This window comes from Vulpes vulpes, chromosome 3 (assembly GCF_048418805.1).
Source record: "Vulpes vulpes isolate BD-2025 chromosome 3, VulVul3, whole genome shotgun sequence".
Lineage (NCBI taxonomy): Eukaryota > Metazoa > Chordata > Mammalia > Carnivora > Canidae > Vulpes > Vulpes vulpes.
In genome coordinates this window covers 59,186,380-59,203,960 of record NC_132782.1, presented here as the reverse complement: position 1 = coordinate 59,203,960, position 17,581 = coordinate 59,186,380, and the positions used below count along the sequence as shown (strand labels likewise).

The window sequence follows — 17,581 nt, the reverse complement described above, 5'->3', positions numbered from 1 at the left end:
CCCTGAGATCATGACTTGAGTGTAAATCAAGAGTCAGATACTTAACCAACTGAGCCACCTAGGCGCTTCGTGGCTTTTGTTTTTTGTTTTACGGTTTTTTTTTTTTTTGTTAGAAAAAGTCTGAAGTTATTTTTTTTTTTAAGTCTGAAGTTATTGGTAACTTATGGTTTCTTTTGAAATCTTTATTGACCTAAAAAATTTTTGACTCTTTTATCCAATAATTATCCAGATGTCCCGATACTATATAAAACAATCCATTCTTTCCTCTATTTGTAATTTCCTAAATGACTTAGACCTGTTTTTGGAATCTGTTTTGTTCTCTTAAAATGTATTTCTTTGGTCTTGATGGTTGTAGCTTTAAAATAAGCTTTAATATTCGTAGGTTAGCATATCTTCTTTACTCTCTACTCCCATTTAAAAGTTCCCTTTTTGAGTGTTTTAACTTGTTTTAAAAATAGATTTTGATGTAATTTTATTAAGATTAACCTCTTTACCCTCAACACAATCATGCACTCTTTAGTATTTTAGTGGCGTCTCCTTTAGAGGCATTTAAAATTTTTACATCAAAAAAATAAAATAAAATTTTTACATCAAGATCTAAGGATGTGATGATTTACGTTTTCCTGACTATTTTATTTTTATTCAGTTGTTGAATTTTAAAGGTTTCTGTGCATAGGTCCCGTACATTTTTGTTGTAGTTGTTGAGGGTGTTCCTAAGATTTTTTTTTTCATTGCTATTGTTAGATTATTTTTTGTCTTTTATTTTCCACCTGCTTATTGTTTTATCTAGAGAGCAAACTGATTATTGGTTAACTTGCCACTTTATTGAATTGAATTAAAGTTTTTTTTTTTAAGGTTTTATTTATTCATGAGAGAGACAGGGAGAGAGGGGCAGAGACCTGGGAAGAGGGAGAAGCAAGTTCCATGCAGGGAACTCTGAGATCATGCCCTGAGCCCAAGGCATATGCTCAACGGCTGAGCCACCCACGTGTCTCTACACTCCCCCCCCCCCCCCTTTCTTTTTAAGGCTATATTGCTTTTGAAAAAATTGGTTCTTCAAATAATACTTCTATAGCTCAGGGATTCTTGCTGTTTTCTTCGCCCTGTCCCTTACCTGCATTATACACATAGTTTGTGGCATTTCCTGGGTTTTTACTATGTAATATTTATTTCTTTGTTGGGGACAACATTCTAAAGATACTTTTATTACATTTTTGATGTGTTACACTGCTTGTTGCTTACTGGTGATACTTAAAGAGTTTCACTTATAAACATATAAGGGGACCATTTTATAATGGTGCTTTGGAATCTTCATATTTGCATATTTGGGAAGAAGAGAAGGAAATGTAAAAGATTTTGTTCTGAGAAATACAGGTCCTGGGACAGATGGATGATGACTAGGAAGAGACACAAAGTCCCCAAAGGCTGGACTAGAACACAGAAGGGACAGAAGTTGTGGAGACCATTCTTATCTTGTGCAGACCACTGTTACCATTGTTACTTAGTGTACCCTCGCTCAAAGATTTTGGCAAAGACCTAACCCTGCCATTTTGGGTCTTAAGTATTAGGGACCTAGCATCGTCATTCTAGTGACTTTGAGCATACAGAAAAACCCTGAGAAGTGATGACTGAGTCCTGCATTAGATAGACACAATTTCATAGAGATCTGGTCATTAGAAAAGCAACTTAACCCTAGAATCTAGGGTTTGGGGATTAAAACATGTTTGCTTAACTGTTCATTCTCAATCTGTTTAATTTTATGTTTGGAGGACGTTAGTAAATAGTGTAGGTTGTCTACAAGGGTTGTATTTTTTTTCTTAAAGTTTGTGGAAAATGTGCACCCAAATAAAGCTGATGATGGTGGTGGAAGTAAAGGGATGGATTGGGAAGAGTTGAATAAGTGTTGATTTTCAGGTAGAAAGATAGGTTTTTATTGTAATAAAGGGTAGAATTTCCCAGTGGCTTGGACCTCTGACTTCAAGGAACTCATTGTATAAATTAAACAGAAATGGCAAAGATTTCTCAGTGAAACACTGTAGATTCTGAAAGTTGTTTGTGAAGAAGTAGAAAACTTCAGTGAAAGTTTAAAAGAACTGATCTCTAAAGGTGTGCTTTACTTTCATATTCATGAACTACGAAATTCTGTTCCTGAAATACTCCTTACAAATGTTAAGGGTATTAATAGAGATAGATTTGCTGGTAACCTAACTATGAAAGTGCTGACCAAAATGATTGCAGAAGGTGATGAGGCTGACCCTACTAGAAATAAAGAAACTGGCCAGACTGTCATTATTATAGCAGGATCAGATAATCAGAACTGGAATGGCAGCTCTTAATTTTTAGCTTTAGGGAAGAAAGGAATAAAAAAAATGGCTCTGGAATTACATGGCAGGAGCTGGTATAGCATTCTTGAAAGGAATATATTCAGAGTTTATGCTTCATATGAGGAAATTTGCATTGAAATGTCCTATAGCACACAGATAAAGCAGATAATAGACATTTGAAGCTGGAGTGTGAGATCGGAGCCAATACAAAATCATGCAGTTGACTAACAAACGTGAGAGTAGGGCACTGATTTAGATATATTGGTTACCTATGTTCTGTGATTGGTGAGTCTTATGTTATTAAGAAAGATGATTTTTATATTTAATCACATCTGTTACCCTCTCCTTTCCAAGAGTTTCTCTCTTCATTTTCTTTTTTATTTTTTAATTTTTTATTTATTCATGATAGACATAGAGAGAGAGAGAGAGAGAGAGAGAGAGGCAGAGACATAGGCAGAGGGGGAGAAGCAGGCCCCATGCAGGGAGCCCGACGCGGGACTTGATCCCGGGACTCCAGGATCATGCCCCCTGCCAAAGGCAGGCGCTAAACCTCTGAGCCACCCAGGGATCCCCTCTCTCTTCATTTTCAAGGATTTTCTGGTTTGGTAGTAATCTGCTTGCTTTTCAGTTTTTCCATTACCAGTTTGTTTTAGTTCTTGGTTTGCTCTTTGCTTAGAATAATGTCTGATATATAATAAGCATTTCAATATTAGTAATGGTAGCTTTGTTTTTAAATTACTGATACTCCTCTTCGATCTGTTTTGTAAATTTCCAGAATTTTGTTGCAATTTTTTCTTTTCTCTTTGTCCTCTTTATTCTTGGTTTTATGCTTTAAAGTTTTTAGTGTATTACTCAGTGGACTTTTTGGGGGGGGGGAGGAAGATGAAGGAAACTGGAAATGTTCATTTCTGCCTTGTTTTAACCAGGTACTGCAAGTGTGTTTATTTAGCTAGTATTTAGTGGATATTATGAAGTGTGGTGTGATAAAGATGTTTTGGAAAATTATTTAGTGAGTACTCTGTGTCTCAGAGTGTGTGTGTAAGCATTTGACTAAGGTTGAGAACTTTGCAGTCCTTCTCCACAGTAATATAAAGTGTTGCTTAATGTCAATTTTAATCATAGAACTGCCAAGTGGACTGCACTAGAAGGTTACATAGTGGCTGAGCAAGTATTTGAACATTTATTCTACACTGAAGTCCTTTGCTCCTTATTTATTTATTTATTTATTTATTTATTTATGATAGTCACAGAGAGAGAGATAGAGAGAGAGAGGCAGAGACATAGGCAGAGGGAGAAGCAGGCTCCATGCACCGGGAGCACGATGCGGGTTTCGATCCCGGGCCTCCAGGATCGCGCCCTGGGCCAAAGGCAGGCACCAAACCACTGCGCCACCCAGGGATCCCTCCTTTGCTCTTTCTTGAATGACCGATATTAAGATTTCTTTCAGCTGTATCAATCAATGGAAGATAGATTAAAAATACTAATTTCACTTTTTTAAAAGATTTTATTCATTCATTTGACACAGCAAGAGAAAGAGAACAAAGCAGCGGGAACAGCAGAGGGAGGAGAAACAGACCTCTCGCCGAGCAGGGAGCCTGATGAGGGGCCGAAGCTCAGGACCCTGAGACCATGACTTGAGCCGAAGGCAGAGATGCCCAACTAACTGAGCCACCTAGGCACCTCAAAAATAACTAGTTTCAAAATTAATTTTAAGACTAGAAAATGACCACTGATTTTTATTGTGAATCTTTATCTTCATTCCAAAATGATTTTGAGAGAATATACTTACTATAGTTCAGTTTTTTTTTAATTTTTAAGTGAAGGAGGGAGGGAAATTGGTAGGAAAAATAAGATTAAATTAACAGAACGTTAGTATTCAAAACGTAGTTATGCTTTTTACTAATGGTGCAGTATGATACTTAGGATATTTGTAAATTCACCAAGTACTATGGTGAACATGACATTTCTTAATTCTCGTAATTCCATGAGGAATGATGCTGTAATGAATCATTAGGTTAAAACTGTGTCCAAGAATGTGTAAGTGCTAGAGCTTGGGATTTGAACCCTGGCAGCCTGATTTTAAGAGCCTGAACTCTTATTCACAGAGTATACTTTAGGTATTCACAGAGTTATTCTTTAAGTAACACTTAAAGACAACCTTGCTCAGTTTGAATGTCAACTAATGCCTATGGTGTTTTAGGGCTGTACATCATTTTCTTTCTTTTTTTTTTTTTAAATATTTGTATATTCATGATAGAGAGAGAGAGGCAGAGACACAGGAGGAGGGAGAAGCAGGCTCCATTCCTGTAGCCTGACTCAGGACTCGATCCCGGGACTCCAGGATCACGCCCCGGGCCAAAGGCAGGTGCTAAACCACTGAGCCACCCAGGGATCCATCCCCACATCATTTTTTTCTAATCCCGAGTTAGGTGACACTACATATGTAAAAACAGATTGAGAGAGAGACTAAGTAAATTCTGAGGTTGTATAGCTGATAAAGGATGGAGATGGAAATCAAACTCATGTATGCCTAATTCCAATCTTTTTGTTCTTTTTGGTATTCCATATTTGTATGTCTGATTACAGGCTTTTAGAGTTAATGTAATTCTTTGATGTGCAGTGTACACCCAAAGTGGGGCTTGGCCTCACAACCATGGGATCAGAAGTTGTATGCCCTACTGATGAAGCCAGCGAGGTACCCCTGATGTAATGTTTAATTGGATATTGACATGCTTTTGATAATGTTTTTGTTTTTTTGCAGGGATTTATCAAAGATGTTCATGAAGACTCCCTCACAGTTGTTTTTGAGAACAAGTATGTCATTTTTTATCGATAGAGATCTTAATTTTAAAGATTGGTTGTGTAAATTCATGTTTGCTTTTGGGTGTTCCTATTGCCAGTGGAAAGCCAGTGGAAAATGATTTTGCTTTTGGGTAGAGGTCTTTGGTTGTTAGATCATCTGTTCAGTTCAGGTAGTCCTAGTTTTGATAACTTTTCACCTGTTTTTCTCCCCACAATATACTGTCACTTTTTTCATCTTCCTTTCTTTGCTTCCTTCCTTTTGCCAAAACATGTGTAAACATGAATTAGTTTTTTTTTTTTCAGAAGTAGATGGCACAAATAGGATTATACTATGCTTAATTCTTAAAATGCCAGAATGATGAAATGATATAGGTCTTCCAAATGGTTGCTAGTAGTCAGAATATGTATTGGGGTCGCCTTTAATTTAAACTTGATATTAGGAATAGTATGAGTTTTACAGTTGTTGTAGGGTCTAGGTCTTGTTTTAAAAATGTGAAAGACTGTACGTATATTGGGTTTGGTTTGGAAGAGTTATAAAGGAGCGCTGTATAATTGAAGGTCAGAAAAGAAGTCTTCAGCTTTCACTTTTAAGCTGCCTCTGGAACGACCTGAAAAGATATCTGCCCAGCAGCTGTTTCATGTAGAAACAAGTGTTAGGATGATTCCTGTCTTTGAGCGACTGCCATTTAGATAGTAATGGTGAAACGAAGCACCCACGAATCTTGTCTCCTGATGTTTTGCCCAGCATTTGCAGTTGGAAGCTATAGGAATTTATGTGCATTTTTATGTGCTATATAACTCCCAGGCATATGAATGACCTATTAGAACTTAGACTAGGGAAGAATTTTTAACTTTATCAATCCAGTTTATACAATATGACACAAAAAAGGTTAAGCAACAGCCAAATTTGTTTTAATATGGTCATAATTGCTTCAAAGATGAAAGTCAGCTTTTCCCAAGTTTTAATACTAATATTTGTATCCATTGCAGAAAAGTAAATTCTTTGTAAGAAAATTAAATATTGTAGTTCGGTTACGCAAAATAACTGATTTTCTGCATTTCTGTGGACATGTACACAAAGAACGCAGTTAACATTTTATAAGCTCTGAAATTCTGTTTCTTTGATAGGTCATAAGATTGTAAAATGGTTTGAAATAAGTTGGTTGCACAATTCTTTATTGAAATGTAGATGTGACATTATGTACTTAGCCTATTTCATTTTTAGAAAAATGTACCATTTCCTTAGGATGAGTAATTTGGATGGTAATACATAATTATGGTTGATGTTAATTTATAAACTTCATCAAGAGTCATGCAAAACGTTTTACCTCAACAAACTAATTACTTGGAAAAATATATACTACGAATGAAGCTTTTAATTAGGGAAAGCTAAATGATTAACTCAAAAAATAACGCACCACTAAGCATAGACTGTGTATAGCTTTCATATAGAGGCTTTTACAATAGTTATTTCAAAATTATGAATTCCTTTTCTCATCTTTCAGCTGGCAGCCAGAACGCCAGGTTCCATTTAATGAAGTTAGATTACCACCACCACCTGACATAAAAAAAGAAATTAGTGAAGGAGATGAAGTAGAGGTATGTATTTTAAGCTTATTTTTTTGTGTGCCCCCCCCCCCCCTTTTAATAAGTATTCTTGTAGGAAAATCTGTTTAGCTGATAGAGAATAAATCTAATTCCTTTTCTCGAGTCTTTTATTGGCTGTGTAATATGGCAGGGCTTGAGTTTTTGAGTCAGAGGTAGGATTCGTGTCTCAGCTTTATACCATTTTTAGCTTTGTGGCCTTAGTCAAGTTTCTTTGCCACTAAAATGAAAATAATTTGGGAGTTAAGAATGATAGTATAGTACTGAATCGCTTTGTATAAAATCTGGCACAGAGAGCTCTGTAGTATTAATTGCTGTTTTCCTTTTTGCTAATTTAAAAATTTTTTGTGTTTTTTTTCTTAGTATATCTATAGCATATTAATACCCTTTATTTTTTTTTTTAATACCCTTTATTATGGCAGTTATTAACATAGTTGATATGTAAAACTGTGAAATGTTATAATTACCCTACTGTCTTGTTGAATAGTTTAGGAATGTCCAGAAAATTTAAAAAGTACAGAAAAACAAAAAGGACTAAACAGGAATTACTGCTGAGAGGAAGAAAAAACACTGTTCTCCATTTTTGTCATTCCCAGGCTCTCCCTCCTCTATTTTTAAAAATAAAAGTGGGATCATATGCTGCCACTTCTTTGTATATTGATTTTTTTCATGCTTTCTAGAGTATGGATGTCTGTTTTCAATATGTTAACGTTAAATATTCCTGATGTTATGTGAAATGTGGAAATAATTATTAGAGGTATGAGTTTGTTGGAGATAGAAAATTTGATTTGTAGTTTTTAAGAGATGTAATTCTTTCAAGGTGCTCTACTAGACTAAATATATTTCTCACAGGGAGTTGATTTGATAATATTGGAAGATATTTCAAATCTCATTTGTACTTAGCTTATGTAGGGTAGTGTTAGGGGAACAGGAGGTATAGGAGAACTGATAACAGATGAAATATCTAAATATTTTTATAAGCACTTACCAGTACATACTCTGTGCCAGGTAATGTTCTGAGCACTTTGCACATGAATTCAGTTATCTGCCTTTTTTATATTTTGTAATTTTTATGGTAAATTTTGAATTCTCATTAATTGTAGATGTTAAATGCTAGGAACCAGAATTGTGGCATTTTTAATCCCTGGCAGCCTGAACTACTTTCCATTCTAAAATTTGGCCTAGATTTTATTTACTTGCTCTAAGTTCACTGGGCACTCTTTGGCTTTTGCTAAATCAAAACATATTATAACTTGTATCAGGGCACCATGAGCCTCACTCCCTAACGGTATATATAGCCTTCACTTTACTTTTTTCTTTCGTAGTTCAATTCCACCAAAAGTGGGAACTAACTGCTTTTTTCCTAAGGAGACCTGTAACTGTAGCTTAGGTGTGGTGTGTATTTGTGTCTTTGGATGGTATGGGAAGACAAAGGGAAACAAAGTGTCCAGTGCTGAAAATTAAGTGTGAAATACAGTACCACTGGGTACTATGTACTGTAGTGGTGATGCTGCTGATCACTACTGTGCTTGTTCACTTGGACTTTTAGGCTCCAGGGAAAATGGTTTTCTCAATATTGTATCCTTCTCTGATCCCCATCTTTTGTAGGGGTGGATAAAAGGCTTGATTTATTTTCATTTTTCAAAATATATTTCTAATTTTAGAAGTTTTTTCTTCTGGAATTCTGGTGATGAGTCAGGTCAAGCAAGAAATGACTTCATTTTGGAAATGTTCTAGAATTAGAAATGTGTGGTGGTCAATTCTGAGACTAGTGCTTTTCATACTTTCATTTTATTTTATTTTATTTTTATTTTATTTTATTTTATTATTATTTTTTTAGAGATTTTATTCATTTATTCATGAGAAAGAGAGAGAGAGGCAGAGACACAGGCAGAGGGAGAAGCAGGCTCCATGCAAGGAGCCCAATGTGGGACTTGATCCTGGGACTCCAGGATCGTGCCCTGGGTGGAAGGCAGATGCTCAGCCGCGGAGCCACCCAGGCATCCCTTTTCATACTTTTAAATTGTTGTTTACATATTCAAGTGTAGTATAAAGGCTCAGATTAAAGTAAAAACTTGATGGTATGCTCATGATGGTGTTTTGTTGTGCTTTTTGCATGTCTTAGACTAAGAAGTTCCTGTCCAGTTTCTGGACCATATTTTTGGCCTGCCTCCCCAGCTGTGTACAAAATATTGATGTAAGAGATGGCATGATTTGAAAATTGATGATTGCAGAGTGTCTTATTTCACATTGTATTTTATGGTTCAGTCTTAGTGAAATTTGCTCTTTAAATTGTAAGAATCATTATCTGAAAGTAAGATGATGTCACTTTTTTCCACTTTTGAAAAATTTGAAACTTCACATAAAGAAGTCTAAAATCGATCTTGCCACCCACTGATTTATTGGCTTTTCCTTTGTACTTTTTTCTTTTTTTGGCCACCGTTAGTTTTAGGAACCTGTTTGATTTGGAATGTTGAGGAATTATGGCTGTTAGTGCTTTACATTTTGAACCAAAAAAATTCATGAAAATTCCTTACCCCTTTTTCGAAATTTTTAAATTAAAAAAATTTTTATTTCTGGTGTAGTTAACATAGAGTGATACGTTAGTTTCTAGGGTACAATGTAGTGATTCAGTAGGTCCATGTATATTACTCAGTGCTCATCAAGATAAGTCGTATCCAAAATCCCCTTCACCTCTTTTACCCATTCCCCCACCCCACTTCCCTATGGTAACCATCTGATTATTCTCTATAGTTCCTTTATAGTTCCTTTGTTTTATTCCTTAAATTTCACCTAGAGTGAAATCATGTGGCATTTACCTTTCTCTGACTAGTTTATTTTGCTTAACATTGCTCTCTAGCTCCATCCGTGTCATTGCAAATGGCAAGATTTCATTCTTTTTGTGGATGAATAATACTCGTGTGTGTGTGTGTGTGTGTGTACACCACATCTTTGTCCATTCATCAGTCGGTACACACTTGGGCTTGTTTCCATAGTTTGGCTATTATAAATAATCCTGCAGTAAACAATAGGGGTGCGTATATATCCCTTTGAATTAGTGTTTTTGTATTCTTTGAGGAAATACAGAGTGGTGTGATTACTGGGTCTTAGGGTAGTTCTCTTTTAAATTTCCTCCCCCTTTAAATTCAAATAAAGTTTAATCTAAAAAAATGAAATGATACAGAATTATATTAAGTAAAAGTGAACTTTCCTTCTCAGTGTAGGTATGCTTGTGTGTGAACCCTAGCTTAAATGTCATTGACCACAGTTGTGTGTGTGTCTGTGTATCACAGAAATTGGGAATATGGTATATATTTGTGATTTAGATTTGCCTGATTTTTTTCTAACCACCTCATAATATTTTAATAGACGTATCATAATTAGAAGAAATTGAAATGATTGGCAGATTTACTATTGCCAAAAAAAAAAAAAACAACCAAAAAACACCGAGAGTTAATGTCCTTATGTAAACCATTTTCTGATACTGTGGAATCTAAATGGTTCACTTGCGAAATTGGAAGCCACGTATATTTAAATTTCTGATGGTGCCAAAATGTACCAATTTTACCCTCCAAAAATGTATTTTTGATTTACTACATCATACTTTTGGTAACACGTGAAGGTGTTTGTATCCTCATAGATCGACTGGCTGGGTTATTATTAATCTATAAAGTTTCATAAACCTGATAGGAGGAAGCTGATGTCTTTTGAGTGTTTATTTCTTTGATCACTAGAGATACGGAGCATCTTTTATTTTTTGGGAGCATCTTTTAAATTAGTTTTTCAGCTATTAGCCATTTCTGTGAATTTTGTGGGGGTTTTTTGTCTATGCAGACTTTAATGTAGGAAAGTTTTGGGCTTTGTGAATAGTTTTTTTTTTTTTTTCTGTTATGCTTTCTCCCAGGCAATAAAAAAGTGTATTTAATGGCTTTACCCATGAAGAAGTAATATTTTATTCCAATTTGCTGAATTTTTTTGGTGTGGCATCCAAGATACTCTTTTCAGTATTTCTGTAGCTTGTATCTTTTTTGTTTTAAGGAATATTCAGGTTTTGTTTTTTGTTTTTTAAGATTTACTTTAGAAAGAGAGTGTGCACATGTGAGCTCATGTTGGGGAGGAGCAGAGGGAGAGGGGGAAAGAGAAAAATCTCAAGCAGGACACCCCAGTCCCACCCCCAAGCAGAGTCTCTGATGATGGACTCATTCCCATGACCCTTAGATCATGACCTGAGCTGAAATCAAGAGCCAGACACCACTGATAGCCACCCCAGTGCCCCAGGAGTATTTAGGTTTTTAATCTAATTTGATTCTTTAGAGTTAAGTCATCAGCCACTGTTCTGCCAGTTGCATACCATATAGCAGTAATAACAGCTTACTGCTTGTATAGCAGTAACATATATATATATATATGTATATATATATGTAACTTTTTTTTTAATTTTAAGATTTTATTTATTTGAGAGAGAGAGTACGCATGGGTGTGCACAAGAAGGTGGATAGTAAGCGGGGGAGCCTGACCCAGGGCTTGATCCTAGGACCCTGGGATCATGACCTGAACCAAAGGCAGGCTCTTAACTGGCTGAGGCACCCAAGGTACCCCCTAACTGGCTTTTAAAACAGATTATCTCCATTTGACATAACAGTCTCTTGAGGGCCTTTTCTAAACTCTATGAATACTTTATGAAGCTTTCCAAGGTCATATAGCCTGAAGGTTGGGAAGCTGAGGAGCAGTTCCAGTTTTTGTCTTGAGTGTTATTTTCTCATATATTATGCTGTATTAACATGGTGTTGACAGTTTTTTTGCCAGATTTAGAACTCTTGATCTTTTGCACCTCCAGGAATCCTTCCTCTTTTAAGAAGGGAAAGGTGACTTTGATTTGGCCATCAATAATGGATTTAGAACAAAAAAGATACAGGAGAGAGCTTTTTATTGAACTTTTCAGTCATTTATTTAAAATTCAGTCATGAGGGGTTCCTGGATGGCTCAGGGGTTGAGTGTCTGCCTTTGGCTCATGGTGTGATCCTGGGGTCCTGTGATCCAGGTTCACTTCAGGCTCCCTGTGAGGGGCCTGCTTCTCCCTATGCCTCTGTCTCCGCTCTTCTCTCTTTGCCCTTCTCTATCTGGCTCTCATGAGTAAATAAAATCTTTTTAAAAAGTTTTCAGGGATCCTGGAGTGGCACAGCGGTTTAGCGCCTGCCTTTGGCCCAGGGCACGATCCTGGAGACCCGGGATCGAATCCCACGTCGGGCTCCCGGTGCATGGAGCCTGCTTCTCCCTCTGCCTATGTCTCTGCCTCTCTCTCTCTCTCTGTGACTATCATAAATAAATAAAAATTAAAAAAAAAATAAAATGTTTTCAGTCATGAAAGTTTCATTCTTGTAGCTTAGGAATGGTTGAATATTGACAATTTGATTTGGTTTATCCTAAAATTTTACAATTTTAAAAATGTTTAGCTACTTGAGGTTTATCTTTCCAGTCAACTTGTGAGGCTTATGTGGAATTAATAGAACATAAATTAGTGTCATGGTCTAATGTCCTCAAGAAAACACCATATGATTTATAAGAGAAAGATGTATTTGAAAGGTTTAAAATTCAAAGCTTTATTTTTAAACTCTTAGTGGCATTTTTTTTCTTTTTTTTTTTTCATTTTTTTTCTTAATGGCTTTTTCTTTGACTTTAAAAAGCAGCGTATGTTTTAAAATTTTTAACATTTTTATACAATTAAATTTTTTCAGTAGGTTTTTGCTTATGGAAACTGGAAGTAATGGGAAAATGATTTCTTTAGATTTTCTTTTTTTTAAAGATTTTATTTATTCATGAGAGACACAGGCAGAGGGAGAAGCAGGCTCCATGAAGAGACCCTGATGTGGGACTTGATTCTGGAACTCCAAAATCTTGCCCTGAGCCAAAGGCAGGAGCTAAATTGCTGAGCCACCCAGGGGTCCCCTTCTTTAGATTTTCTTAAGCTGGATATATATTATAGTATCCTGGGATACGGGAAGTGCAGTAGCAAGTGTTTTTTTCCCCAGTGATTTCACGTGTGAAGTGTTTTGTCTTTTCTTATAGATACCTGCTTTGTTTAGCAGATTAGCTTGACACTTAAGCCAGTATATAATTTTACAAGGTTTTTTAGGTTTTCCTCTTTATCATATTTGATTAAAAAACTTTTCTTTTTTAATTGGTATATTTTCTGATTGAGATAAGAGCCAAGTTTTTGTTCTTGCCTTTTGTTTCATCTATTATGTGGATTGTTGGACATTATGTCTTTTTTTTTTTTTTTTTAGATTTTATTTATTCATGAGAGAGAAAGAGAGAAAGAGGTACAGAGACACAGGCAGAGGGAGAAGCAGGCTCCATGCAGGGAGCCTGACATGGGACTCTATACCGGGTCTCCAGGATCATGCCCTGGGCTGAAGGTGGTGCTAAACCGCTGAACCACCCTGGCTGCCCACATTATGTGTCTTTATATTTTAATTATAATGTGGGGATAGATGTCTTGAGAAATAAGGGTAATAATAATTTGGGATAAGATGCTCCTTTATCTTAAAGTAAAAAAAAAAAAAATTATCGGTTGGTGGGGGGAGGGCACCTGAGCCCATGTGAGTGAAGAGAAGAGGAGAGAGAGAATGAATCTGAAGTGGACCCCATGCTGACCATGGAGCCCAGTGCAGGGCTCAGTCTCACAATCTTGAAATCATGACCTGAGCTGAAATCAAGAGTCAGATGCTTATAACCCACTGGGCCACTCAGGTGCGCACCCTAAAAAATTTTAAATTCAGTATTTTTTAATACATGTAGCTTCCATTTTACCTTAAGAAAAGCCTCAAATTGATTCTTGCTACTCATCTGAAATTTACTTATCTGTAATTAGTCTTATAATACCAAGCCTATTGTTAGTCTTAGTGCTTGGGAGATTTGCATATGTTAAAGAAGTGGTAAACATTATTATATGGAAAATGGCTATTTTCTAAGACTTAAACCCATTTGTTAAAAGTATCAGCAAAGTATATAAATGAGAAAATACTGCTGTATAGGTAGATAAATCACATTAGTGTGTTCTAGATGTTAAACTTGCTTTCCTGATGTACATTTTCCATTTCTTCATAATGCTTTATGATTGTAATGAGATGAAATAGTGGATATAGAGGAACAGTACTCAATATACTCAATAAATGTATCTCATAGTTATAAAATCAGCTGTTATGATTAAGTGTTCAGTTTAATGGTTAATATTACTTAGAAATTTTCTTTATAAGGAATTTGGTGAAAACTGGTAAAATTTCTTGATTTTTGGTGTTCATATTTGAACATATATGTTGTGATTTTGAAAAGCATAGCTGAACATGATTTTTTTTTAAATTTAAATTTTATTTACTTATTTTTTAAAGATTTTATTTATTCATGAGAGACACACAGAGAGAGGCAGAGACACAGGCAGAGGGAGGAGAACTGGGCTCCCTGCCTGATGTGGAATTCAGTCCCAGGACTCCTAGGATCACGCCCTGAGCCAAAGGCAGACGATGCTCCACCACTGAGCCACCCAGGCTCATATTGAACATTATTAACCTGAAAGAAAGGTTGATAACATTAGGATCCAGACTGGAGTTCATTAAAGTAATAGTTTAGTTGTGTGCTAGAATTTAGAGGCCATTTTTAATAAGGTTTGACTTAGAGTTATTTGGCAGAAGGAACCCTGAAGTAGAATTTTGGAATTTGATTCTTCATGTTCCATCCTCCACTCCATAAAATTGGACTTATTCAGCCTGAGTGCTGTTTTGTTTTTAGGTCTCTCATGGGTACTTTCTGGTCTTTTTAAAAAGCTCTTCTTTGGATTTGTAGAAACTTAGAATGTTAAAATAATGAGGGCTATTGCTTTAGAGTGTGATTTGCTCCTTGGGAATAGTTTGGAAATTTAAAGTCTGAATAAAGAGTTTCTATGAGCTACTCCTACTTCAATGATGCAGTAATAAATATAGTAATCAATATCTGGGACACAGTATACTAGGGCACAGTTTTAATGCTGGGTCATTAAAGTGATTTTTTATTGTGTGAGATAATACTGTTCATTTTGGAAAGAATGTGGTTGGGCCCACTACACTCAAGTGGAGCCAAATTCAAAGTTTTTGATTCAAGTTCAGGAACTTGGATTTAGTTGACTTAATGAGAGTGGCTTTGTCTTTCAGGAGTAAAGTTACTAGTGTAGCTTATGGAGGTAGAATAAGTATAAAATGGAATCTAGCATTTGTAAGGTTCAATGAGAGCTGCTGCCTCAAGGCAGTCCAGAATGGTTTATTCTCTTTTTTGGTGGTAAGCTCACATAGGAAGCCACATTCCTTAGAAATTTGTGTTTTGGTGAAAATGGAATTAGAACAGAGGGATTTAGGTAATTTAAAGACTCTTTCCACCCCCCCAACCTTTTGAGGCACCTATTCACTAGGTTACCAAGAGATAACTCCAGTCCGTTTAGATGAACTGCCTTTCTGAAATAGTACTTGGAATGGGCACTTTCTCTCTTGTTCTGAGGGTTTTCTTTTAACCTGTGTCATACTTGGGAAAATGGTCATCATCACTTAACCACTTGGGTCCAGTAGCCATTTAAAAAAAATTTAAGTATGTTTACATGTAATTTTGCAGACGTTAATAAAAGGATGCTGAAGATCAACATTAAGTATCTTAATCTTAATGAGTATTTAGCAAATACAGGGGTGCCTTGGCACAGGTGGCACAATTAAGCGTTTGACTCTTGGATTTTGCTCAGGTCTGGTCTCATGGTGGTGGAGATCAAGCCTGCCCTGTTGGGGCTCTCTGCTCAGAGCAGAGTCTACTTGAGTTTCTCTCTCATCCCTCTACATCCCCCCCACCCCATTCCCATCTCTCTCTTTCTGGAATAAATAAATAAATCTTTTAAAAGACATGGCAAAAAGAACTTTTTATTCCATATTTTCCTGGTTTTGATAATGCATATACCTAAAATGAGTACAGGTCTCTAAAATATTACTTACTACACATTAAGCTATTATGCCTAAACCCAGAAGAAATTCATCTTACAAATACTGATACCAACACATCCAGTAAGTTCTAGTTGATCATTTCATTCTGATTTATCTTATACTTGAATTATTATAATGCAGTACTTTAAGAATATTTTGGAACTAATTTTAGTGGCTTCTAGTTTTATTGAACAGAGAGCATAGTCATTCTTGTGCTTTAATTATACCATTTTCAAATTTAACCAATTGCATCGACTAATCCATTGAGTTTTTTGCATGTCTCCATCATTTGTTTCTTTCTAGTCATCTTTGCATACACAGCTGCCTTTGGCATTTGTCCACTTAGGAACTGTATGAGGTACATTTTGGTGCGCAATCATCAAAGATGAGAGAATATGGTCACATGTCCTTTTAGAAAAACAGAATGGTCCAGAGTCTTGTTGCAGGATTTTGTCCCAGTTTGAATGATTAACTGGGTGAGGATACTAAATTTCCTTTTTCTCTTTAGAAGTATATTGTTTGGGAATATTCATCATCTGGAGGCTTCATGGTGGGAGATTCTGCTTATAATTTCACATTCACCATTAGAATCTAGCGTGCTATTATCTGTCTCTTCATCAGTCCTGATTCCTCTGATAATTGTGAAAGCCCTTCCTCTGTGAATTTTGTCTTTGCAGTTATGGGTGGAAAATTAAAAATTCTGAATTCTTAACTGTTGAGTGAAAACCAAAAGCAGACTGCAAGAATGATGTCTCCAGTCTTTTTATTATTTCTTGAAAGACTATGCAGTAAAGAAACTACAGGATGATGCAGTAGTAACGCTATATTTCACTGTTGTGTTCTTCCAGGTGATACCATCATTCTTCTCTTTTCTAGCCATTTTTTTGTAGCATAGTTGGGAATAATTGATGAATGATGATGAAATAGTAAAGTGTTTCAAGATACAGAAAAAAACCAAGATCATTAGATTTCCTTGTAGGTTTATAAGAGGTTCCACTGGATACATAAAATAATTTGCAAGATAGGATGAATTTTGTTTTATATAAAAAAGAAGTAAAATTTACTGTTTTTTTTTTTTTGGAGACGTATAAGAAAAGATAAGAGTTACAAATAGATTTGGTCATAAAGAAATGCAAAGCTAAAATTGAGTCCAGTGGAGCCTGACTGTTATGTTGGTCTTCTTTCTGATTATGGTGCACAGTGAAGTTGATTATGAGCTTTTGGCTTGAATATCCAGTTACATTTCTAGTATTCCCCCACTTCCCAGATTATTCTCTGATCAGTGAAGGTTCCAGCATTCCAAAACTTTGCTTATTATCAGTAGTTGTTTGTATTTAACCAAAGATAAGTGTTAACGTATGTTGGTAGATTTCTTGTCTTTCTCTGCAGAGACCTCCTTCAGTCATATAATAAAGATTTTTATGGAGTTCCTCTTGGTTGTCTTTTCTTCCATCCCCCTAGTTTTCCACGTATTGAAAAATAGATCGAGATACTGTACCATAAGAAATAACTCTAATCCTTGAAAGGAAACTTTCTTAATTTGTTACTTTACAAAATACCTGATTATTATGAATACAGGGCATATAAGATTTTTTTCACAAAAGAGGTTTATTTATTTATTTATTTTTTTAATTTTTATTTATTTATGATAGTCACACACACACACACACAGAGGCAGAGACACAGGCAGAGGGAGAAGCAGGCTCCATGCACCGGGAGCCCGATGTGGGATTCGATCCCGGGTCTCCAGGATCGCGCCCTGGGCCAGAGGCAGGCGCCAAACCGCTGCGCCACCCAGGGATCCTGGTTTATTTTTTTATTATTATTTTTTAAAGATTTTTATTTATTCATTCATAGAGA

At 35.9% G+C, this 17,581-nt stretch overlaps 1 protein-coding gene across 6 annotated transcripts in view; it reads left to right on the top strand.

Annotated features, from left to right (window-relative positions):
• The window catches only part of FXR1 (FMR1 autosomal homolog 1), a 64,755-nt gene that overhangs the window by 17,758 nt on the left and 29,416 nt on the right, over positions 1–17,581 (top strand). For all 6 annotated transcript variants that reach the window (XM_072752599.1, XM_026007222.2, XM_026007220.2 and 3 more), the window contains exons 2-3: positions 5,086–5,138; positions 6,632–6,725. In XM_072752599.1, the coding sequence (XP_072608700.1) occupies positions 5,086–5,138; positions 6,632–6,725 (147 nt within the window). The remainder of the gene's footprint in view (positions 1–5,085; positions 5,139–6,631; positions 6,726–17,581) is intronic.